The sequence below is a fragment of the Epinephelus moara genome, chromosome 5, assembly GCF_006386435.1.
Source record: "Epinephelus moara isolate mb chromosome 5, YSFRI_EMoa_1.0, whole genome shotgun sequence".
Lineage (NCBI taxonomy): Eukaryota > Metazoa > Chordata > Actinopteri > Perciformes > Serranidae > Epinephelus > Epinephelus moara.
Window position 1 is genome coordinate 29,893,002 of NC_065510.1, and position 24,852 is coordinate 29,917,853.

At 39.5% G+C, this 24,852-nt stretch overlaps 1 protein-coding gene across 2 annotated transcripts in view; it reads left to right on the forward strand.

Moving 5' to 3' along the window:
* Positions 1 to 17,164, forward strand: part of gcgrb (glucagon receptor b) — a 74,296-nt gene extending 57,132 nt beyond the window's left edge. Inside the window, exons 5-14 of one of the 2 annotated variants that reach the window (XM_050045548.1) lie at positions 2,279 to 2,367; positions 2,685 to 2,791; positions 4,869 to 5,025; positions 6,686 to 6,845; positions 9,331 to 9,391; positions 9,551 to 9,620; positions 12,339 to 12,427; positions 12,553 to 12,697; positions 13,053 to 13,094; positions 13,462 to 17,164. In XM_050045548.1, the coding sequence (XP_049901505.1) occupies positions 2,279 to 2,367; positions 2,685 to 2,791; positions 4,869 to 5,025; positions 6,686 to 6,845; positions 9,331 to 9,391; positions 9,551 to 9,620; positions 12,339 to 12,427; positions 12,553 to 12,697; positions 13,053 to 13,094; positions 13,462 to 13,884 (1,343 nt within the window). In that variant the 3' untranslated portion in view covers positions 13,885 to 17,164. The remainder of the gene's footprint in view (positions 1 to 2,278; positions 2,368 to 2,684; positions 2,792 to 4,868; positions 5,026 to 6,685; positions 6,846 to 9,330; positions 9,392 to 9,550; positions 9,621 to 12,338; positions 12,428 to 12,552; positions 12,698 to 13,052; positions 13,095 to 13,461) is intronic. The other variant, XM_050045549.1, reaches the window with a different exon arrangement.
* Positions 17,165 to 24,852: the final 7,688 nt, after the last annotated feature.

A 24,852-nucleotide genomic window follows, 5' to 3' on the forward strand; every position in this document is an offset into this window, starting at 1 on the left:
AATTCCAAGAGCGGTGTGCAGGAAGTATCTTCTTTTTCAAGCTAGAGCTCCTCAACACACCTGCATGAGAAGTTCAGTGAGACCTTCGAAGCATCTCTAGTGTAGGTAGTGCTTGTTCCGCTTGTTGACTTGAAGCACTGATGCAAGTTATGAATGCAAGGACACAGCGTCCATTGAGTGACATGATGTGAGAGTACAACTTCGGAGGAAGAGCTCTTCATGGCCTCTTTTTTTAAAGTCATTCAGTGGAGTGAATAGAAAATGCTTCACACTGGCAACACAGCTCTTCATACAGTATGTCCTTGTCATTCGGTGGGATGAAAGAAATCAGATAGCTACTTTAGTGAATAGTATGTGTAGTGGTTACAAAGAGTGGATGAAGCACTAAGTGAGTGTGAAGGCCAAATATTAGTCAGCTATCACCCGACTGCCAACCAGGGAGTCAAGATTTCACACGGTGTACCTGGGAGCAGCATCCTGTGGAGCTTTCTGATCTTTCTTGGTGTGCAGGCTCACGCGTCTCAGATTAACTTCATACAGTAGCATAAAGGGCCCAGCTATGATCTGCAACTTTTAATGTAGAGTTAGTTACTCCTATGTTCAAGCTTCCCTCAGTGAGCTTGTGTCTTTTTGTTATATCCTGGTCCAGCTGTTAAGCTAACGTGTTCTTCATTTCAGTTTTTTCATGTATTATTTCCTGTTTTCTTATGTAACTCACTTGTGGCTCTCATTTCCGATACCTTACTTCCTGCTCTTGTGTAATTACCTTTCCTGCCCTGATATATTTTACTTGTCCCTCGTTACCCTGCCTCCCTTGTGTATTCAGTCTATCATACCTTTTGTCTGTGCAGTTTTCATTGTGTGTTTCATAGTTTTGTTTGACCTATTTTCTGTAATCTGACTTCGTCTGTTACCTAGTGTTTTTGGATACCTTTGCCTTTTGATTTTTGACTCCTGTGCACTGAATCCTGATTTCTGCAAGTGAAGACTTCAGCTTTTCACTGTGTGCTTAAGTCGAACTTTTGCGTCCTTCAACCATTGTTTGCCAGGATTTCGTCACACTATTATCTCCTGTGAACTGGCAGAGAGGGGAGAGAGCCAAACCACATCTTCCGCCTCTGCTTTTGCTCTGCGTCTTTGGATTTGTCATACAAAACAAAACATTTGAAGATGTTTAGCAGAATTGAAGATCAGTTTGGGATCTAGGAATATGTGACGGACATTTATTTAACATTTATTTACAATTTACTGACAAAATGGTTAACCAGTTAAAGAAAACCATTTGCAGATTAATCAGTGAGACCATAGTTGCAGCCATACAGACTCTACAGATGGTGATTTAATCGCCCTGTACAGGCTGTCAGTTTGGTTGAAAAATGTAAAAACAAAATACCATTGTCTGTGTTAATTGGAGCACTTAATGCTGAACATTTAACTTTGGCCCAATGACATCTTGAAAATAAGGCAATATGTTTAATTGGGGATTCATATGTGTTTTGTGTTATTAATATTTTGAACAGGTCAGTTTTAACTGCAGCACAATAAAAGAGTAAAATGAAACAAGGCATTTGTTTGCTGATCCTTTACAGTCTTAAAATCTTAAGGAATAGTTTGACATTGTGGTAAATACCAGGATTCACTTTCTTGCTGAGAATTAGAGAGGATTAATACCACTCTTGTGTCAGTAGGGTTAAAAGCTGGTACAGCTGGCATGAGCTTAGCATAAAGACTGGAAACAAGGGGAATGAACTAAACATGTTCTGTTCATTGGTTATAAAATCCACCTCCCAGGTTAGCTGTTACCCCCTTTTTTCTGGTCTTCGTGCTAAACTAACCAAATTTAGCTAACCTGGCCTCATATTTACTTACTGCAATCTTCTTATTTAACTCTCAAAAAGAAACTGGATAAGTTCATTCCTCAAAATGTCTAATTATTATTTAACTCAAGGTCTACTTACTATTTTGTGGAGCTTTCAGCCACGCAGTTTTCCTGTGCAGGTGACGTTTGCTCATGTGACAAAGTTCTATACTTAAGTCAAGTGATGGCAACTCAACTATTGCCTAGACCTAGCAACAACTTCATCTGTTGAGGAGGACTGAAAGATGAGGCTGAATTCCCCAGAAAATAGTCAGTAAATGAATGTTTTCCAAAGTCAAGAATTAATTTTAATAATTGACCATTTCCATTTGTTTAAGAAAAGATGTCACTACATATATTTTTTAATGAAGACTTCTAAGCAGTGGGGGGTACACTTGTAACGTGTCTCTGTGTGAACAGTTCAGCAGGGTTTGGTCTACAGAGTCTGCAATGAAGATGGTCAGTGGGCGCGAAAGAATACCAGCGAATGTGAGGACGACCCTGGTGAGGTGTGTGTGTATACAGCACAGTGTGTTGTGTTTGTGTGTGGGTCACTCCAGTTAGCATACTTGAAGCTGCCTGCAGTGGCAGATGGTTAGATGATATTTTGACTGTGACTGACTTGACAGTTTAACTTGACACGATCTAAAATGACTCGGCGTGTTAATATTTTTTTCCATCTGTTCAAATGCTCTTTCTGACCTTTTTTACACCTTCTGTGCCGAATTTTATCTGCCCTGTGTGCGTGGGTGTGGGTGGATGGGTGGGTGTGCGTGAAGGCAATGCAAGGAAGTAACTGACTGTGTCTCTTCTCTTGGTTCTGCAGCAGCAGTACGGCCGCATCCTCAATCAGTTACGGACCATGTATACAGTGGGCTACTCACTCTCCCTGGGAGCTCTGCTACTGGCCTTGGGAATCCTCATCACCTTCAGGTACAACATGTACAAGGAATAAACAGGGGAGGGAGGAGGGAGGAATAGGTAGATGCATGAAAAGAGAAAAGGAAAGGAAAAAACTGAAGAAGGCAGGAAGAAATAAAGACAGGAAAGGAAAGTGGGTAAAGTGATGAATGAAATCAGGGAACGATAATACAAGGAAGGAAGCAGGAGGGAAGAACGATGGAAAAAAGAGGGAACTAAGGAAAGGAGTAGATGAAGAGGGGAGAAAGGAAGATGAAAAGGAGGGTGTTGTGAGAGAGATAAGAACAGACAGAACAAAGGGGAAGAAAAAGAAGCAGTGAATGAAGGGGAGAAAAGGTTGGGGAGATGAAGGAGGGAACCAAGGAAGGAAATGAAATCAGGAAAAAGCAGAGGGAAAAAGGTGGGAAAGAAAAATAAGGAATGAAGGAAGGTGCATGGAAGGAGAAACTCAAAAAGGCAAAATGTAAACAACAAAAAACAAAGAAAGAAATATAATAATAATGCATATGACATCCAATAAGCAAGGACTGGAAAATCATTTTAGTAACTTTCCTGTATGCTAGCTCATGTATACAACATATAGTATTGTGTTGTTGTTACACCATTACTGAAAAAGAACAATTTAGACCCATCCATAATTAGCAATTACAGACCAATCTCCAATATTCTCTTTCTTAGCAAAATACTTGAAAAGGTACATTACATTGCTACCTCTCACTCCATAACCTGTATGATGTGTATCAATCTGGCTTTAGAACCAACCACAAGCCTGACACAGCACTTATCAAAGTAATAAATGATTTAAAGTGTAACAGAACAGCTAACAAACTCTCCATCCTAGTCTTATTAGACCCGACTGTGGCTTGCGACACCGTCGATTACATCATTTTGTTAAATAGAAATGTCATTACCTGTCTCTCCTCCTATTTAATCAGCAGGACATTCTCCACCCCCCCCTTGGCAACCACAAATCTGGCAATTTCGATATCTGCTGTGGGGTCCCACAAGGCTCAGTCCTGGGTCCATTACTGTTTATCCTTTATATGCTGCCACTTGGTTCCATCATACAGACACATGATGTATCTTACCATTCATATGCAGATGATACACAATTGTATATTTCACTTTCTCATAATAACCTCAGCCCCATAAATGACCTGGTTAACTGCATCAGTGACATTAACATCTGGATGACCAACAACTTTCTACAATTAATCAAAGACAAAACGGAGATTCTTCTGGTGGGTGCCAAACATCAGAAGGAGGAGATCAAGTCTAAACTGATTTAACTGTCTCTTAAACCCAGTGGGCAGGTCAGAAATGTAGGTGTTGTCATGGAGCCAGAACTCAACTTCACAAGCCATGTTACAAGTATAACAAGGACAGCCTTTTACCACCTAAAAAACATATCCAAAGTAAGATCCATCCTGTCTCAGTCAGAAGCTGAAAACCTGGTTCATGCTCTCATCTCCAGACTAGATTACTATAATGCCCTTCTTGCCGAACTCCCCAAAAAGACTGTAGGATGGCTCCAACTTATTCGAAATGCTGCAGCCGGAGTCGTCACTGGGACTAGAAAAACAAAACATATTACTACCATACTCAAAACACTTGCTTGCTGGCTTCCGATAAAATACATAATTTATTTTAAAATACTCCTCAGTGTTGACAAAGCACTTAATGGACTGGCTCCTCAATATATCTCTGACCAGCTCACTGCCTACATACCCCCCAGAACCCTCAGATCATCAGACACTGATCTCTCTAACTGTGCCCATGATCCAAAATAAATTTGTTAAAGGTGCATTCAGTCATTAAAGCCCCACTCTATGGAACATACTGCCTGGTGATCTGAGATTCTCTGCAACTGTGTCATCCTTTAAAGTCAAGCTTAAGACCTACCTGTTCTCCCAGGCCTATGAATAGCTAGTTCCTCTACCCGTCTATTTGTCTCTCTAGTGCTCTCTTTTGGGGATGTGTGATTTAATCTGTCTTTATTCACACGTGTGTCAAAGCGCATTGAGATTACTTTGTATGAAATATGTGCTATGAAGTCAAGAGCCATCTCACACTGTCACCTCTGCACCAGGAAGCTCCACTGTATGAGGAACAACATCCACATGAACCTGTTTGCCTCCTTCATCCTGAGAGCTGTGTCCATCCTGGTCAAAGATGCCCTACTGACCCTCACACTGAATGCCAGGAGCAGCAGTGACACCCACACACAAGCCTGGATCAACATACCGGTCAGAGCAAACACACCACACCAGCCTCTTCTGCTATGAACTGTGCGGCTGTTTAGCACGAGAGAAACAAGGGACACACCCACTGCAGTGTACGAACATCAAACTACTTCCTGCACTGTCAATGGGACATCAAAGTTGAATGCAACATAGTGCGTATGAAGACATAGGGACATAGGGTTGCACCACATTCAGAGGCTCGTCTATTTTTGTTTTGGCAAATGTTTCACAATCCTTTTTGGACATCCCAGTAATTCAACATAATTTTTAAAACTCTGCACAAACATAACTTCATAGGGTGCTGATTAGATATTGATTGGGTGTTTCCACACACATCAAATCTGTAATAAACTGAACAATCTATTCTACCAAATATAATTTGCTGAGCCACTCTATCAATAATTCATGTTTTGACCAAGTGTCATTTCCTAGAAATAAATCTTATGAATGAGAATACTTCTACTGAAAATGTTGCATATCATCATCAGTTCATAAAGAAGACATCAAAAGTTGTGAAAGAGATTTCTTCCATCTACACTTGCTCCTTTCTTGCTAAGCTGCTTTACATTTGCATTGGAGGAATATACAGTATATCTCATATATAATGCTATAAATGGCATTTTGTCTGCATCAATCCACATTAAGTATCAGCAATAGGCAACTAAAAATGTACCATAAATGGGATTTATTGCTTTTGTGTCAAGGTGCACGAGACATTGTGAATGTATTTACGGTTGTGTTGTAACTTCAACTGCTGTCAAGGATTGCGAGCAAAGAGAAAAATATATGTGGATGCCAGAATCAAACAGTTTATGTGAAGGACAGCTGCACTCGATTTCTGAACTGCTGTTTTAATCCAAGATCTGTGCATAATATTTTGCTGCAGTCTGACTCAGAGTTGATTCAGCTGAGCTGAAGCAGTATTATTTTCAGCCATGATCCCTATGGAGCTCTGATTTAGGGCTCTCTCTTAACAGTATGATGCAAAAGTGCGGTGTGGGAATACAGATCATGTGATCACATGATAACTATGCACACCGGCTCCAGTGTAAATTATTCGTATTGCATTGTTCAATTTTGTCAGAAATAAATAAATAAATAAGTAAAATGTGTTAAATTAATAACATGAATGAGTTTTCTCTTAAATAGTGCCTGTATCCACTCAATACAACAAAAATCTAGACAGATGGAGAATGTCTAAGGAGCTAACATTAACTACATAACACAAAAACTAATTCAACCCCAAATTTGACGCAAAGGCTAGCTGTTGCGGCCAGCCCTGTTCCGTGACCAACATATAACGTTAGCAAGTCAGCTACATATATTGTCCTTCATTTGCTTGTTGATGTAGTCGTCACGGTGCTTGTTGTTAAGAAACCAAATTGGTAAGACGTTCCTCCATTTTGTCAGAAAGCTAGCTCTGACCCGGAGGTGTAACATCAGTAGGAACAAAGGATTTCCCTTAAAATCAAGGTCTTCAAAAATATTTTTTCCTCCACATGAACGATCCACAGTGGTGTGCAAGCATTCAGAAGAATCCACAAAATCAGTTTTTATGAATCTCTGTGCAACTTTTTCAACATAAATCCATGCCTTGTGTGAAACTGCTTTTAAAGTGACTGATGTTCTATCAGCTTGGCTTATTGTTTTTATTGTGTGTCAGGCTGTTACTTGGTGTCGTGGTGCCATGGTGATGATGCAGTACAGCGTGATGGCCAACAACTATTGGCTGTTGGTGGAGGGCATCTACCTGCACAGCCTGCTAGTCATCACTGTGTTCAGCGAGAGGAAATACTTCTACATTTACCTGTCCATCGGCTGGGGTAAGAACCAGAGCTGTTACACAGTGACTGACGGACTATTACAGAAGCTGTATTTGTCGTCTTTTCCGACAGATATTAGTCAGCTTAGTGAGAAGAGTAAACAGGACTGTGACCCAAAGGCAGTGTTCAGATAAATCAGTTTTAGCAAACACACTCTGTCTGTTGTTAACAAGAACACAGTCATCAGCAACAGGAAGTCAGTCAGGTACAGAAATGGTTAACAGGTAAGTAAATAGACTACAGAGCAGCTGTGTGCACAGGTGACTGCTCTCAGAATGAGTCAGGTAACACTAATCAAAATCTCTGAGGGCATCTAGTGGACAGGTGTGGTATGACAGGCTTTGAAATGACAACACACAGGCAAACACAGAGACTACTGTTTAGAGCGACAAGCAGAAACAGGGAAAGTGAGACATGGTGCAGGTATCACTGCAGAATCAGAGATATTGTCTCTTTTATAGTCTACTGTTTATTTACACTAACTTCCAGGTGGAAAGCCCCTGCGTCACCTGCATAAAATGTAACGATGTTGAGCAAACACTGCCTCAACTGGTTGTTTTTTTTGGCCCACCAAAAAAAAAAAAAAAAAAATCAATATCATTTTAAATGTAGGCTATATTTAGAATATTTTCACTGTTTTACCTTGCCATCAGACAGCCCTTTCTGATGGGGGAATGAAGCCATTCTCTCAAAGCCATCAGACTCTATTTACAAAGATCTTAATTTTACTTTGCAGAACATTAGAGTTGCTCTATTGCTATATTTATCAGTTAATGTGTACGGTAAAATTGTGAAAGTATTCCAAATATACCTCCAGCGGGAGGCAGAAACATCCCCAGCCTCCTGCTGGTTGGGTAAGGTGTTTTGGGCACATCCCACTGGTAGGAGGCCCCGGGGCAGACCCAGAACACGCTGAAGGGATTACATCTCATCTAGCCTGGGAACAGCTTGGGGCCCCCCAGGAGGAGCTGGAAAGTGTTGCTATGGAGAGGGATGTCTGGGGTGCTTTACTTGGCCTGCTGCCCCAACGATCTGGCCCTGGATAAGCTGATGAAAATGGATGGATGGATAGATGGATATTCCAAATATAGTGTACACTTATATTGATATTGATTTTTTTAGGTGGCTAAAATACGCTTCGCTGCAGCTCCCATCCACAACATTATATTGCTTAACTTCCATTCTGGTAGATTTGGTTTATCAAAGACCCTGGCAAAGCAACACAATGCATAAAGTAAGCACAGCAGAGATGTCAGATAAGTCAGACCACTTGTTTTAACTATATATCTCTAAACGTTACAGTTACACCTGAAAATGACGACAGAAATGAATAAGTTTACCGCTTTCACATACCTTGCCAGTTGTCTACCTGGAAGGAACTACTGTTGTTGTTAGCACGACCTCATGGTGATATGATCTATCCCACACATGCTTCTTCCCTGTCAAACCCTGGTGACTACATTTCCAACAATGCAACTCGACCCCCAACAGTTTAGTCAGGGATTTGCTTGTGTTATGCGAGTAGAAGCTAATGTAGCCTCCAACTAGCCTCAAGCTGAGATAAGAGGCAGACTACAGAGGTCTGGAAGTTTGCACCTTTCTAATTCCACATGTATTTCATTTTCAACTCAAAATCTTCAGACCCAGCCACTGCTGACACAAGTGACATCAGATCTCACAGCTCTCTCTGGAGTCAGCGAAGCCTTTAACTTTTTTTCCCCTACTCTGCAATAGCACTCCCCGAGAACTGTAAACAGATAATGATTTATACAATCTGTGGAATTCCCATTTAAAGTGAAGACTGTGGGATATCTAATACAATATCATAGAAATATGAGAGTGCATGTGTTTTGCTACACATGACTAAACATCTAAAAATGTAAGCAGTTGTTAATCTTCAACTAAATATATGACAATTAATGACTTCTGTGATGCTCATATTAAGTCTCCAGCGAGCTTTCTGAGATAACAATATAATTATATAGTTATCTTTGGATCCTCACTGAGCGGAGATAACAAACCATGGTCTTGCCACAATATAAACTGGATTGTCCAATTGATGTTAGTGAGTCACTGCAGCCTGACAGGACAGATAATGTCCGATGAAGAGACCAACTGTTCAAAAACAGATTCGATTTTGCGTCACAGAGGCAGACATTTTCATATCTAGAGACCTTTCAAGTCTTCATTGTTACAGAGAATAGAAATATTGGTTTTGAGATAATGAGATTTTAAACTCATCATCATAAATAATGCTAAATAATACAAATCATGATAATTGGGTTTAAAGAATAAACACAGGGCGAACTGTAATTTGATATACATATTAGTTGTGTGTACTAAAATTAAGTTTTGTAGTGAATGATCTACCAGGGGCATCTATGATGTCATCAGTAACCTGGTAAAATTACAACAGTCTGAACAGCTTTATGTCCAATAAAGTTTTCCTCTGTTCACTTTCACTTTTTGCCTCTGTCGCTCTCAGGTGCACCGCTCATATTCGTGTTGCCATGGATCACAGTCAAATATCTGTATGAGAACGAGGAGTAAGTGGCTTTTCATAATATTGTCACATCAAATGAAAGGTTTAGATGCTTTTATCTGTGACCTGTGAGATAGTATGAATATGTACAGACTCTTTGGATACAGACAAATAAATAAAAATCACAATAACAGCAAAATGTAACAATGTAAAATGTGTGTAGGTGCTGGGAGAGGAACATTAACATGGGCTACTGGTGGATCATTCGTTCTCCTATACTGTTTGCTTATCTGGTAAGACTGTCTATATCTGTTCGTTTCATACCCTCATATTCTCTGTCTGGCTGTTTACAGTTGAACACTGTGATGAAGGAAATTCATGTCCAGAGTGTGCTGGCATGTGATTGAGCTACAGAGGCACACAAACACACAGCAGCTGACATTCACCCACTGTGTTTTGGCAGATGTTGCTGTGAATAGAGATGTACCAAATGCTCTGGGTCTTTGACAGTGTGTTGATCAGGCAGATGTTGGAAGTAGGAGTGGAGTATAACACTGAATTGCCTCAGAATTACACCTCGTTTCCTGTACATTAGTAACATTATGATCTCTCCTTGCTGAGCACTCTAGATTATGTGGACAGAGTGCCACTCTGTGTGGTCAAGTGTAGCTTCTAACTATGATTTTATGGGGTAAAAATTAATAAAACCAGCCAGATGTTCAGTGAAGTGTTTAAACTAATTTTAGGTCTCCTGGGGAAGACAGAGTGTGACATGACTCTTTTCCAGGCTCTTACTGCAGTGCACTGTGCTCTAATATAGCAATAAAGTACTTGTAATTTTAGTCCAACACACAAATTTGCAGTTAAAGAGGCAATCTCGTAGATTCAGTCATGGTTGATTTGGGGACACTTGATGCTGGTGGTAATAAATGTGGTTTAACACAACAGGTAACAGAGTTCAGAGGGCAGCAAAACAAACTATTGTCTTTTTTAATAACGAAGTCAGGCAATAATGGGTCGTTTTTCATCATTCTGTGAGCAATCGTGATCTGATTTTTCTGCTGCGCACAGCACGAGCCTGCAGACAGCAGGGCACAGTGAAAGGAGGTGGTTATCTCGCAAAGTTGGAGGTGTGCAGCCTGTCGCCTGCAGCTCCTCATCCAACAGCTCACTGTGGCTGCTCCTGACTTTCCCATTACTTTCGGCAATATTTCAAACTGATCCGCTGTCAACACATAGCAAAAAAATAAAAATAAAAAATGACTCCTGTTTTGTGGACACATTTATGATGAATGATAGTGGCGTTAAGCTCACTGAAAAACACATTTCATTTCCTGTGACTACTCCATTATAGTAAAAGACAACTTTAATGTGAAGCTGCAGCAGCAGGAAATGCTTGGTTTACATTAGCAGTAACTTAACACAGCTTTTTATCAGCAGATGTCGCCCTCGACACCCAGTGCATAATGCAAATATAAAAATATCGCAATACAATCATAAGTTGGCCGTAGGCTCAATCACCAATGTGTTACCTCATTTGGCGATAAGTACTTACTTAGCAGACATTTATTTAGATGAAAAGCTTGAAGATTATTACTTTAAAGGTATAGCATGTAACATTTAGTGGCATCTAGTGGTGAGGTTGCAGATTGCAACGACTGAAACTTCTCCCATGTATCCCATTCTTAGGAAACAAAAGCACATTGATTCTTAGTTTCAGGTTATCATACACCGATGAAAACATTTTTATGAATATTACATATTCTGCTAACTGGTCTTTTCAAGTCACTGATTCGGTTTACAAATAAAGCAGAAAAAATGTGTTTGGGAGCATGCATCCATTTTTTGTAGCAGTAATTTCAATACAGATTTTTGCACACATTTAAAGCAAATTTTCCTTGTTTTATTAAACAGTTAGAGGTCTGTGGAAATAAAACTACCAAGATTAAGTTGACAGTAAGTCTGACAAAAAAATTAACTATTTTATGAGCCAGAAATCTGTTTTGCTGTTGTCCTATCTTGTTAACATCTTGTGACCTCTCAGATTTATCCTGCGGCCTCTTGTAGGGGTCAAGAGAAATAAAAACACCTTCACAGATAAAACTTGTAACAGCTTCATGACGGTGAGAATCAAATTTGACTCCAGAAATTGAAATCAAATGAATTCATAAAATTCCCAAAGATGCTTAGTCTTAATCGGACGATTAACTTATAGTTTGTAGCTAGATTGTTTTTTATATAGGCTCTTTGGTGTTCTTGCATGCTGAAATGCAAACCACTACCAACTACTGACACACACACATACAGACACACACACACACAGAATTAAGTCGTGGAATTCCTCTTGTGTGTTTCCTGCCCCTTGTTCCCATAGAGACAAACATCATTATGGATGGGCACACTTATGAGCACAAGTGCACATTAACAGTAACAGCAGCAACCTTTGCCACCTCATGCAAAAGTGTACGTGTGCACACACAGACACTGTGGAATATTCAGACACTCGTATGTTTCCTGGACTGTGGAAGTCGCACAGTATGCGCTCTGTGGAAAAAGTCTCTTAATCGTAATCTCTGAAATAGTTGCCGTACAGTTGTCTAACGTCATATGTTATCCTCCAGCAGTTCCAAACGCAACCCTGCACTTCAACTATTGTTCACACACACACGTATTCGCACCTAAATAAAGTGTGTTTGTGGTGCACTCAAACACACACACATTCACACAAACACATCTGTCAAGACAACATACACATGTTACCAAATTTGGAGCCCTAATAACTTGAGTGCTGTAATAATTAATGTTCTCTGTCATTGGAGAGGGTCTGCACTACATCACAGTGTGTGTGTGTGTGTGTGTGTGTGTGTGGCCAGTTCACATCCCACAGAGCACAAAAAACATTTTCTGTGGTCTTTGTCTCTCTCTTACACATGTCATTTAAAAAGCTACAGAACGTGTTTTGTATGTATATTTGTTTGCATCATTTAACCCCCCCTCTCTTCTTACTTCAGATTAACTTCTTCATATTCATACGAATTATCAAAATCCTGATGTCTAAACTCAGAGCTCATCAGATGAGATACACGGACTACAAGTTCAGGTGAGTCATACCAGAATCTCACATCTTGAATAATAAAAGTTGTGACAAAGTAAAATGCAAAGTGAGTAACCTTTCTGAGTTTTCTTCTTATATAATCCCATTTCCTTTTTCCTCCTCTGTTCCAGATTAGCAAAATCCACTCTCACTCTCATTCCTCTGCTTGGGATTCACGCCATCCTCTTCACCTTTGTCATCGACGAGTCCGTCCCTAAAGGCTCCATGCTGCGCCTTATTCGCCTCTTCTGTGACCTGCTGTTCAACTCTTTCCAGGTCAGAGCTCATCGGCACATGACCTGAACTTGTATTTCTCTGTGTTTTCTCTTTGAATGTCTTTTCTGAGGCACACATGGACATATATAAGCTCTTTTATGTTTCTTTAAATGTAATTTGACTCTAATACTCAGTATTTCTTTTTGAAAATCTATAATTTATATTATATATATATAAAATGAAACTTCTTTGTTGTTTGCTGCTACATTAATGCTCTGAATACTGCTGAATCACATACAGCTCCTTTAAATATTTTGAGCTGTGTCCTTTAAGAACAAGTAAAAACTGCGTAACATTAGTTTCTTTTCTGGTGTCTGAAACGACTGAAACGTTAAAACTCCACCTTCTGTTTCAGGGCTTGCTGGTTGCCATCCTGTACTGCTTTGTCAACAAAGAGGTGAGACTGATGTGCTTTCATGTCGAGTACAACCTTAATTTAATCTCTGCCATTGCTGCAGTTCCTTCCTTTCCCCGTCCAGAGAAGATAAATCAGACATTTTTCATCATCAGTGTTCTTGTGGCCAGCCTTTATCAGCCCTTTTATAGCACTGAAAGCTGCATCTTTGTTTTCAATTCCACTTCATTCCTTTGTCTACAAAGTGGGACAGACACAACATCATCCATCTGCTAATCTCTAAACTTTTAGTCTTTGGCAAAACAGCATGTTCACTTAATGAAGTGCTCGGTGTGTTATTTTATCTTCATCACAAATCTTCGCGTGTCTGTCCTCTATGTGCTCTCCCTGCTGTCGCATCATCCCTCAGGTGCAGTCTGAGATGCTGAAAAAGTGGAAGAGGTGGAAGCTGGGTAAGGACATCGATGAGGAGTACCGCCACACCCACAGCCACACGCCACACGTCAAGAGTGGCAGCATCGCCACAGGCAATCTGCCCTATCTTCACGACAACAATGCTAGCGACCCCGGCGGTGAGTCGCCCCGCCTCAACAAAGCCGACAGAGAACCCTCCTGCTCTGCCGCACCTGAGGAGAACCGCCGACTAGTTGTCTCTTACAGCAACGGGACGGGGAAAGGCGGGGCCGCCAAGAGCAGACACACCCTGCAGTTCTCTTTCCTGCCACACAGAGGTGCTGGGATTCACGTGAGCACTACCACAGAGGATGTGTGTTTGGAGGAGAAGGGGCAGTGCCGCTCACACGCTCTGGAAGGAGAGGAGACTAATGTCTGAGGACAACCTCCTCTGAGGTTTTGTCATGAAACCCTCACTGATTGCGCTTATCGTTGTTTCGGATCAGTGTTTATTATGCGCAAACAAGACAGCCTGAGTGGGGAGAGATCGAGGACATAACCCACACAGATCAGGATGTTTTAACCTACACAGCTGCAAATTAGTATTTATTGGTTTTGGGACCTCGAGCGAAAAAGCACTTATTGACTTCAGACATCAGGAATGGTAAAATAAATTAAAGAGGAACTCTAGTGGTGTCCAGTGCCATGTGAGTGTGTGTGTGTTTGTGTGAGTATGTGTGTGTGTCCGTATGGAGGACTGCCATTTTGACACCGACCCTGCTCTCATTTTTCCATCTGTACCGCTGCTGTCGTTGTGAGTCATGCTTCTGTGTCTGTTTGCAGCAATGGGTGGTCATTTTTTGTGGTACTCTCTGACAGAAACCTCTCGAAAGTGTCAATTTTTTTTTCCTTTTTGGTTTCATGAAACTGAATGTGGACTTCAGCATGGCTGATTCGTGACGTCTGGATCATTTAAGGATGAAGGGAGAGATTCACTGGAGAGCGCAGACTCTTATCACGCACGTTGAGGCAGAGGATGGAAGTTTTGATCTTCAGACAGACTATAATATTTAACTTATTCTGGATTTAAATGACCAAAGCCAAACAAGAAAATAAGAGCTTGCAATGATAGGATTTACTTCAAGTGGGTAAACCAGCCATCAAACCCACTCATGCACATTCCTTTCCTCCTTTTTGTCTATAATAACCCGTCCATTGCCTTTTTGAACAGATTTTCCTGAATGTATGAACTTTTGAGAAATATGGGTGAAACAATATTTAAGTGTATATATGTAATTAGAAATATGCCCACAGCACCTGCAGTCATCCAGTGAGAAGACTATTTGAATTCTTGATTTGTTCTCATGCACCCTCAGAGTAAACATCAATACCTGGCACACTTTAAGGTAATTGAATGAAAAGCAATTTGTCAGTCTGCTCCAATCATCGTCCACACAGCCTCACATTATCAGTTATACAGTATTCCGTAGAGTGGAGGCAAAGGCAGAACATGAAGTTGTTTTATGCACAAAAGTCCTTTTTTGTGCCGGAAACGTTTTTCATTTCATAACACAACGAGTCATTGTGCTTTGTTGAAAAAAGCACCACATTATACATTTATTATACATTTGTTTTGATCTGTCTTTTCTTCTGCAGATCAAGGATCAAGGCTCATACTTCATGACGCCGAAAGCAAAATGTGCCACACAGAACCACTTTTATAATTCTGGATTAAGAAAGTCCAGTTCAGAAATTAACTGGATTTAAAGGTCCAGTGTGTAGGATTTAAGGGGATATATTTGCAGGAATGGAATATAATTTAATAAGTGTGTTTTCTTGTGTATAATATAATCAGCTGAAAATAAAAATCACAGTGTTTTTGTTACCTCAGAATGAGCTGTTTATTTAGGGAATAGATCTTCATCTATGGGGTCCGCCATGTTGCTCCAATGGGTTTCTACAGTAGCCCTGAATGAACAAACCAAACGCTGGCTCTAGACAGTCCTATTCATATTTTTGCGCTGGCCACTGTAGTTAGCAGTTTAACCTCAGTGAAAGTGTCAGTAGAACACTGGGGTTTTTTATGTGAAACTGCTTTACTCAGTGTCTTCATCGGTGTAAATCACCAGGGGCCGTATTCACAAACATTCTGAGAATACTCTCAGAGAGCTCCTAACTCAGCCTAAAATTTTTAAATAAGGAGTCCTAGCTTAGGAGTGATTTATGAAAGTTCTCAGAGCAACTCTGACCAAGGAAGAGACAGAAACGTTTACCTTAGTGAGGAGGTGTGGTTGACCCTGTTGCTAGGTATGATGCATTCTTTTAACAGATGTGATTGGTTGTCAGAGACACGCCCTTTTTGAGCCTGCAAGGTGTGAACACTCAGTGGAAATGAAATCAACTGCTGACAGTGACAGTGTTGTCATTGTTAGTGTGATCACTCTGCTGATGGAAGGGTGAGACAGACCAAGGTCATCACTGCTGTGGCAGCTGCATCGTTTTATTTCTGGCGTTATAGCGTTATTGCACTGAGTGTGAAATGTGTTCATACGTCTAATAAGACTGACCACAAATAGCTTTTAATTTACTCACTGTCATCCAGTGTTTGGAGGATATTTCTAAAACCTCTTTGTCTTTCTGCCATTTTCTCCTCTGATTAAGAAACTCTTCAGGCTCTTAAAAGTCCTCCTCCCTGCTCCTAACAGTTTTTCACCTTAGGAGCTCTTTTAAGGTCTAAGATGCTCTGTGAATAACTTTTATCTTTACTAGAACCTAGTTTTAACTTTAATGGGAAATTCTAACATTAAAATTCTAAGAATTTTCTTAGAATTGCGTCACTAGGAGCAACTCTTAGCACTAGGAAGCTTTGGGAATATGACCCGGGTCTGATTTTCTTTTTTTGAAGATGTAGAGGCCTCTGTGAAATAATTTAACCCCTGGTAAAAATGTGAAGGAATTATAACTTTCAAAGAAGTTTCAGCTGGTTGCAAAGTGCAATCCTCGCCGCTCGATGCCACCAAATCCCCCCAAATCTTACACACTGATCCTTTAATATGCTGTATTTTCCAAACATGATTGATTTTAGCCTCCCCAGAGCCAACAAGGATTTTCACAAAGGGATTCCTGATGAACCTTTTGATCAAGGATGGTAAATAAAATATTCAGTTTGAAGTGTAAGAGGGAGCACTGTAGGCTACAATGTAAATATTGATTAAAGAGAATATTGGTATTATAATGACAAAGGCAGGTGGGTGGAGGGATGTGTTGTTGTTCTGTGTTTTTGCTTGCAGTCCAGATGACTCAAAGATGAGAATAAACACGACTCATTATCTTGAAAAAAGACACAAACATGATTGTACCTGTCCTTTGTTAAAAGTGTTGCAATTGTCAGGAGGGCAATTTCATGAGAAAAAGCAAAAAGTTTTATATTAAAGCCAAATTGTTGTGTTTTCTGTCTCTGTGGATCCAATTAAACTGAATTCTGTAAGCAAAAAAGTGTCACTATGTATTGTGTCAAATTCACATATGAGAGAGAGACATTAGTGTCATTCCTCCGCAGCAATACATGAGCTGTTTGTACTGACATTTTGTGGAGACTAACATGGCAGAAAATCAAATAAATTCATCTGTGTGTGCACATGTATATTATCTTGCAGTTATTCCACATCATGGTTGACTGCAAAGTCAATCAGTGGACTTACTATCAATCAACATACATACATCCATGGGAGATGACTGCAACATAAAATTATAATGACTCCTTTGTGTGTTGTTGCGCAGAGGGTAATAAGTTGTCAGAACATGAATTACGTATTCGTAGCACACATATCTGGGTGTATGTGTGTTCATGTGTGTGATTGATCCAGAAAAATCTCTGAAAAACCCCCACCTTCCTCCCCATGCCTGTATTTACATATAACGTATAACAATAACCACTGGAGGCATCTCTCTGCGTGGCAGGATAAAACCAGCAGAGAATATTAGTTAAGGATGGCTCACAGTGTCTCTCAGGGGAATGATTTTCATGATATGTAAAGACTACAAAACGAGATCAGTATGTAATGGAGAAATTTGAATTTAAGGGTTTAGACAGGTCTTTGTCTCATCGTGTGGATGTATTGCACATTTTCATTTCTAGGATGACCATTTCCATTTATAGATAAAGAAGTGTTTGATATGAATAAATGCACTCAAGGGTCATGATGGATTATTCATAATGTTGAGATTATGTGCTGGTCTTTAATTATAGAAGTCCTTCTATGACTGCATACAAGGAGCTCTATAAGGAACTCTGTTGTGTTCTGGCCCAATACCCTCACAATACTAAAAAAGGGAAATTTTATTAGACAGTTGGTCACAAAATGAATAAACAGACAGACAGATAGATAGATACCTCGCAAAATATTCACACACACACACACACACACACACACACACACACACACACACACACACACATTCTTGTACTTCTATCTTTGTTAGGACCCTCATTGGCATAATGCATTCCCTAGCCCCTTACCCTAACCTTAACCATCACAACTAAATGCCGAATCCCTAACCCTAACCTAAACCTAATTCTAACCTGAACTCTAAAACTAAGTCTTAACCCTCAAACAGACCTTTGAAAAAGTGAGAACCGGCCAAAATGCCCTCACTTTGCAAAACTGTCCTCATTGTGTTGCTAAAATACATCTTTTGGTCCTCACTTTATAACAAATACAAGTACACACAGACACACACACAAGATGAAAACAGTACTGGCCATTGTGACGTTGCTGCGGCTAATAATAAAAACATTAAAAAAAAAAAAAAAAACTTTTACTCTGGTATCAAACCCTTACACCAACCTTTCTGCCCTTATTGGGGTTTAAACGCAAAACCAAATGCAAAAGCATCACAACCTATAAAATTATTTATTGACCCTTAGGAAGGAAATTCAGATATTGCAGTGACACAAAGTAAAAAGTAAGTAAGTAAGAAAGAAAGACAGAAATAAGTAAAATAGAATAATAAGAATATGAAATAGGAATAGAAATGAAATTAAAAAAATATATACAATTGCATTTGAAAATAATGAGGCAAGAAATATATGTCTGATAATATTGCAGTGCTGTCTTTAAGTTAACAGCCATAGTGGTGTGATATTTATAGTATTGTATATTAGACACCACATATAGTGTAGTTTGAGAGAGAATTCCTCGGCTTACAGTATAATCAGTCTTATTTTCTTGTGTAAGTATGTACGCATGTGTCATCGCCTGTGCAACACCTCTTTGAAAGCACACGTCAAACAGATTGATGTTGAAGGTCTCAGTGATTGTTTTCACAGAAATAACAGAAATAACCTTTTTTGTTTGCAGCAAAGTGTTCAGCTTGTCTGACGTCAGCATTGGAAGAGACACCCGGGTCCATTGAGAAGCAACAATTAGGGCCGACTTCTAAATACAGTTTGAATCTGGTTTGTTTAATCTAGATTTGTTGCCATGCATAATTTTGCCACACTGTTTGACAATTGAAAGCCAAAGTTTCTCCTTGCTCCCTTGCTTGCTGGATTTTTTTAAGGGCAAATAAAAGTTGTGTATTGATTCTTACTGAAGCAATAGAGAAAAACAATATTTAAATGACTGAATAGCAGCATGAATTAATCAAATCATCCAGATGCACATACAGATGAAGTGCTCTCTTATCTTGTTTTTAAAAAAAGTTTCATATTTCATATTCTATTACTAAACTCTGAGTGTACAGATGCAACTTTAGTGGATAAAATGAGTAAAGAAATGTCTCATTGCTGTTTTCTATTATGCTCTTTTGTATGCATCAGTAATGACAGTGAATGCACATTTTAAGTATTACTGCAACATAAAGTAAATCATATTCATCCTTAAGCAGTAAAACCTTGACCAACCTTCTGTAAGAGCAGGTCTGCTTTTCCTTCAACCTCTTTTTTGTTTTCACAACCTCACGCCTCACAACAAGCCTTTATCACCAGAAGAGCAAAAATCAATTGCTTACTGATTGTCTAATGACAAAAAAAAGGACTCAAAATTACAAGACAAAAACAGATCAAATTGTTGATTGTGTGTTGACTCTGCTGATGCAGGAAACATCTATTTTAAGGACTGCTGTATTATTCTAACTACTGGGACCAGCTAGGGCTCCGGATGGGCAGTCGTGATGCTGCGAGTCTAGAGGGAGGATTGTGGAAAATACATTATGTAAGCAGAGGGTCACTGAAAATATACTACAGTGGTCAAAACCTTCCAGACATCCTCTGTAACCCCCCACCCCCACCCCATCTTCAGGATTACTCTTGTGAATATAGCCCAGACCCACAGCCACAGGGATGTTAGATAGGTATTAAGGTATTAATTAAATAAGTACCTCATGATAAGAAACAGAATGAGTGTCATACACTTTTTTCTGAATAGACTCAATCACCATGACGTCACGCTCACATATCACACAACTATAATTTTCTGGTAGATGTCCTGCAATTCATTTTTATTACTGATATGTAAAATCAGAAAATGTGTTGATTTTTGTTGTAGTTTTAAGCTGTAACTGTGATATTTTAAGATTTACAGTTAAACAATGTGGTCTGACTTATCTGAGGTTTCTGCTGTGCATATTTATGTACTGTGTTGCCTACAGTAGCTAGCGTCTTTGATAAAGCAAATCTCCTGGCGTGGAAGCTACACAATGTACTGCATGCAAAATATATTTTAGCCATGTAATAAGAACCACCTGAAAAAAAAAATCTATATCAGTGTAAGTTGGAATATTTTCTCTGCTTTAGCTGACACACTAACCTATCAAGGTAAACCAGCAACTCTTGTGTTTTGAGAAGTAAAATTACTGTTTTTGTCAAACCAAATCTACCAGCATGGAAGCTAACCAATATAATTCTATGGACTGGAGGAGCTGCAGCCAAGCTTGCACGTGTTAATGGAGTCTGGTGGCTTTGAGGTAAAAACTTCAGTTCCCTGTCTGAAAGGACTGTCTGACAGCAAGATAAAGCCCTAAAAATACCTAAGTATTGTACAGTTAGACTGATATTGATTTTTTTTTAGGTGGCTAAAAGCTAACCAACTGGGGCAGTGTTTGCTCAGCGTCATTTGATTTTCTGCAGGTGAAGTGCAGACAGTGATTTTCTACCTGAAAGTTGTTGTAAACAAACATTGTGCTCTGGTCTGTAAAGTCCATCCAGGCGTAGGTCCTGACTGTCTTGTGTCTTTCAATCTCAGTTCTGGGACTTGACCTACAACAAGAGTCCAGGAAATATTCAGAGCAGAGGGTGAAGCTGTGATTGAGAGGAGATGGAGCTGATCATCATTACTGGGTGCCATCTTCAAGCAAAGGCCACTCTAATTATTGAATGAATGATTGAATATACATTATTTAATACTGGATGCATATATTCAAAGACTAGATCCAATTTTCCACAACGGTCTCTAACCAAGATGTGGTTTGAAATCACCAGCTTCATCATCACTGTGTGTGTGTGTGTGTGTGTGTGTGTGTGTGTGTGTGTGTGTGTGTGTGTGTGTGTGTGTGTGTGTGTGTGTGTGTGTGTGTGTGTGTGTGTGTGTGTGTGTGCGTGTGTGGGTGTTGCAGTCGAAGGCAGGTTTTCTGTGTGAATCCATGTCTCTGTCTCTTTCTGTCGCTGTAAATCCTGACTTCCTGCGAGGTATACTAGATAGGAAGTCGTATACACGCGCCACACGAAACCAGAAGAAGTTATTTCGGGATCAGGACAAAAACACCTCAGAACAATGACATAGCAATGACAAAGGAGCAGCACGGTGTAGAAATCAATCAGCTGTGGCAGGTCTATTGTCGAAAGTACTTGAGTCCAAGAACAAGCAAAGACTGGGTGAGGCTTAACAGTCCAGCAAAAGTAAAGGAGGAGGAAAAAACACTGTTCACATCTGTTTGAGTAGTATGTGGGTATGTGTTGGTGTGGGTGGGGTGTAGATATTACATAAAAATCACCTCATGAGCACAATGCTATTTAGTCTGCGATATGAATCAAATGTTTCTCCCACTGCAATACTTCAGTTATAGTGGTCCTCCCTGCGCAGTGGTGCATACACAGAACAATTTCAGAGATTAGATGTTTCCTTGTTTTTCTTTAAAACAGTAACCTCAGGATACTGTAAGAGTTATAAGCTGACAGATTTCTATATTTATTTGGACTGCTTTGTTGGAAGCACTATTGAATAGGAAGTTAAAGCACCCTAGTAGCCAAGTGGTTTCATTACTGCGACGTCTGGGGCTCCATTTCAGCCTTTGGACCTTTGATGCATGTCATACCGCTCTCTCTACTTCATTTCCAATCTGCCTCAACGCTGTCATAGTTTTGTCAAGTGTCAGTTAACAGGCAGAGGTGTCCATCAACAGATATTATCATCTCTATACACTGTAAAAATGAAAAAGTTGAGAAAACTCAAAATTTTGACTTGTTACAACTTATAATTTTCACTTTTGTCAGTTTATATTTTAACTTTTTTTAAAAATTGATTTCCAAACATGTTTACCTTGTAATATTTAAAACAGCTATTTATTAATTACTTGATCTAATCACACTTTGCTGTACTGGCACAGCCTCATTCTTGTTTTGCAGCATTTTAATTTGATCTGAGTGAGGAACATGTGTTTGTGCAATAAAGAAAAATAAGTACCTGAAAACAAGTCTCCATCTCAAGAAATTTAAACTAAATGCAATGCCTGCCTGGAAGTATATAAGCTCATAATGTTTTTTATGACCTAATATAAAGGTCTAGAGTGTAGGATTTAGTGGCATTGTCCATTTTGGGCTACTAAAGAATAACATGGCGGACTCAATGTAAAAACAAAGGGATCCTTCTAAGGAAAAAAACACACAATGAAAGTACTTTTAAGGGATTATACACTAATGAAAACAGAACCTTATCATTTCTGCCAATATAACCCCCTGGCTTTAATAAGTCAGGCACAGCAATGCTTGTTAACATGGTCACAGTGACAATGCTAACGAGATGATATGTTTTTTTGGCTGTGTTAAACATTTGGTAGGAGAAAGTGCATGTTGGTGATCGTGTCACAAATATCTGTCACTGCACTGAAAATACTTAGGTTGACTTTAGCTTGTAGTACATGTTTTAATAAAAAATTACAGTGTACATTTGCATTTTTAATCAAGCTAGGGCCCAAAACTGCAGCAGTGGTTTGGGCTTGAGTTAGGCCTGGACAGAAACGATGCTAACTATGATCATAGGACTCATTTATGTGGAAACAAGAAGCTGATTTGTTGGCACAACTTCCTTTTTTTCTCTGTAAATGCCAATAACATAAAGGCTATCTCTAGGTCCTTACAACTTGTCCTTATTTATGCCAAAACACACAAAGTAAATGCAGGTTTACAGTTTTTCTGTGTCCTGGTAGGTGTGGAACAAGACTAAAGCTCTGACAGATGAAGAGGGACGAATGTGCTTTTGACAGCCATCTGAGTGCTGTGTGAAGTAGTTGGAAGTGTAGACCCAAAACTCTGTGTGTTCATATGAAGCACTTGGACTGTGTTTTTGCTGCTCTGGCTAAACTTTTCCCATCATCTGTGTTTTCCTGAGTCTGGAGATCCCTGAAGGGCCATCACACGCAACTTCAGTGTACCTCGACAACACTGGTGCTGCAGGCCAAGCGACTGATACAGAATACAGATGACTGATGGCTCATTAAGACCTAATATATGTAACAGCAATAGAAGCAGACAGAGAAAGATGCTGATTTCTTCTACACTTGGCTCAGACTTCCATAACGGCTAATGACTTGTCAGCTTATATGCCAGAAAAGTGCCGCTGCTGCACCTCTTGCCAGTAAAATGATTTCCCCTCGACCCCGCAATCACATTCTTCCATCAAACTAACTATAATCTCTGTGTCTTGAACATCCTCATCTCACTAGATGAGCTACAATTCTTTCTTTTTTTTCCACATACAGCAACAGAGTCTGAATTTCAATTAGTAAGAGGGAAGAAACTGGTGTGAAAGATCCAAACTGCTTAACACATAAGGCATTGACTGACCACAGATTACCCTTTAAATGTGTGGAGAAGAGAAGAGCATGCTTGAGAAAGCAAATTAATAACACAGGCTGTGTCTGAAATCATTCACTCAGTCACACTCCCTACTCACCATATAGGGAGTTCTATGTTGAGGACGTTAACGTTACAGTGGCAGACAGACAAGAGGAGAGAGAGCAGCTTGATTACAATCTCTTCTATTATTGTAAGTCATTTTCTGTTTAACCTTTGTTGTGTTGAAGTTTGTTTTACCAGTCATGTAATGACATGTAAATTTAATATATAATGTTATGCATTAAGCCATTATGGTACAAATCAGAGCTAGCAGCGACAAAGCCTGCTAACATAAGCTAGCATTATTAGCCCTACTCTGTACAGTAGCTGTGAAGCTCTAGAGAATATTAGTTGCCAATTTATTTTTATCTCTTCAGGGACCAAAGACAGTTTATTACATGACAAAGAAACTTGTAAAACAAATTTCAACATGTCATTATAAGTTAAACATGTACAGCGGGTTGTAATCGAGTTGTCCTCTCTCCTCTCGGCTGTCCAATATAGTCCGTCTGGTCCTTTGGCGCAATGCATGATAGGATATATTGCTTGGTAAGTTGTACAATATTTTTTGCGATGCATTGTTGGATACTTTATGTCCGCTATATAGGGTATAATATTTCTACAGGTTCAAGCATCACTACAAAATGGCAAACTCACTATATACTGTAGTGAACTATTCAGTGAGTAGTGAGTGAATCAGCCCACTTTACACTGTAAAAATAAGTGATTTGTTTTACCTTAAAAAAGTTAGTGTTCAGGCTCCCTTTGCAGTGACTCAGAACAAACTTTCCTGTCAAATAAACTCTATTTTAATTCAGTTGTACTTAAATCCAATAGCTACGTAAACAAAAGTATTAAAATGTACAACTGAATCACAATCAAGTTCATTTGACAAGAGGAGTTCTTGTTTCTAATCATTGAAAAATTGCCTCAACTTGTCCTCTCAAATTCAGTCAACTTAAAAAATGAAGGCAGCGCAGCTACCAACCTTTATTTTTAAAACAAATAGTTTGTTTTTACAGTGTATAGGCTTTGCATCAGCTCATAAAATATCCATTTTGTTGCTGCTACCTCTGTCGATGATATTTGAGCTGCAACCTCACGCGAAAACCAGCTGCTAATACCTTCTTCTCATTTTTTAAAAATGGGAGCCAGTCCAGTCAAACAGCTGACTCAACTGGAAGCGACTGCAAAGACTACAAAATCACCACTGTTAGGCAGGTAATAAATTACTTATTACCTATCAACAAAAGTCATTAGGTTAATGCTACTCACATTTGCCAGTTTATTTGGTAC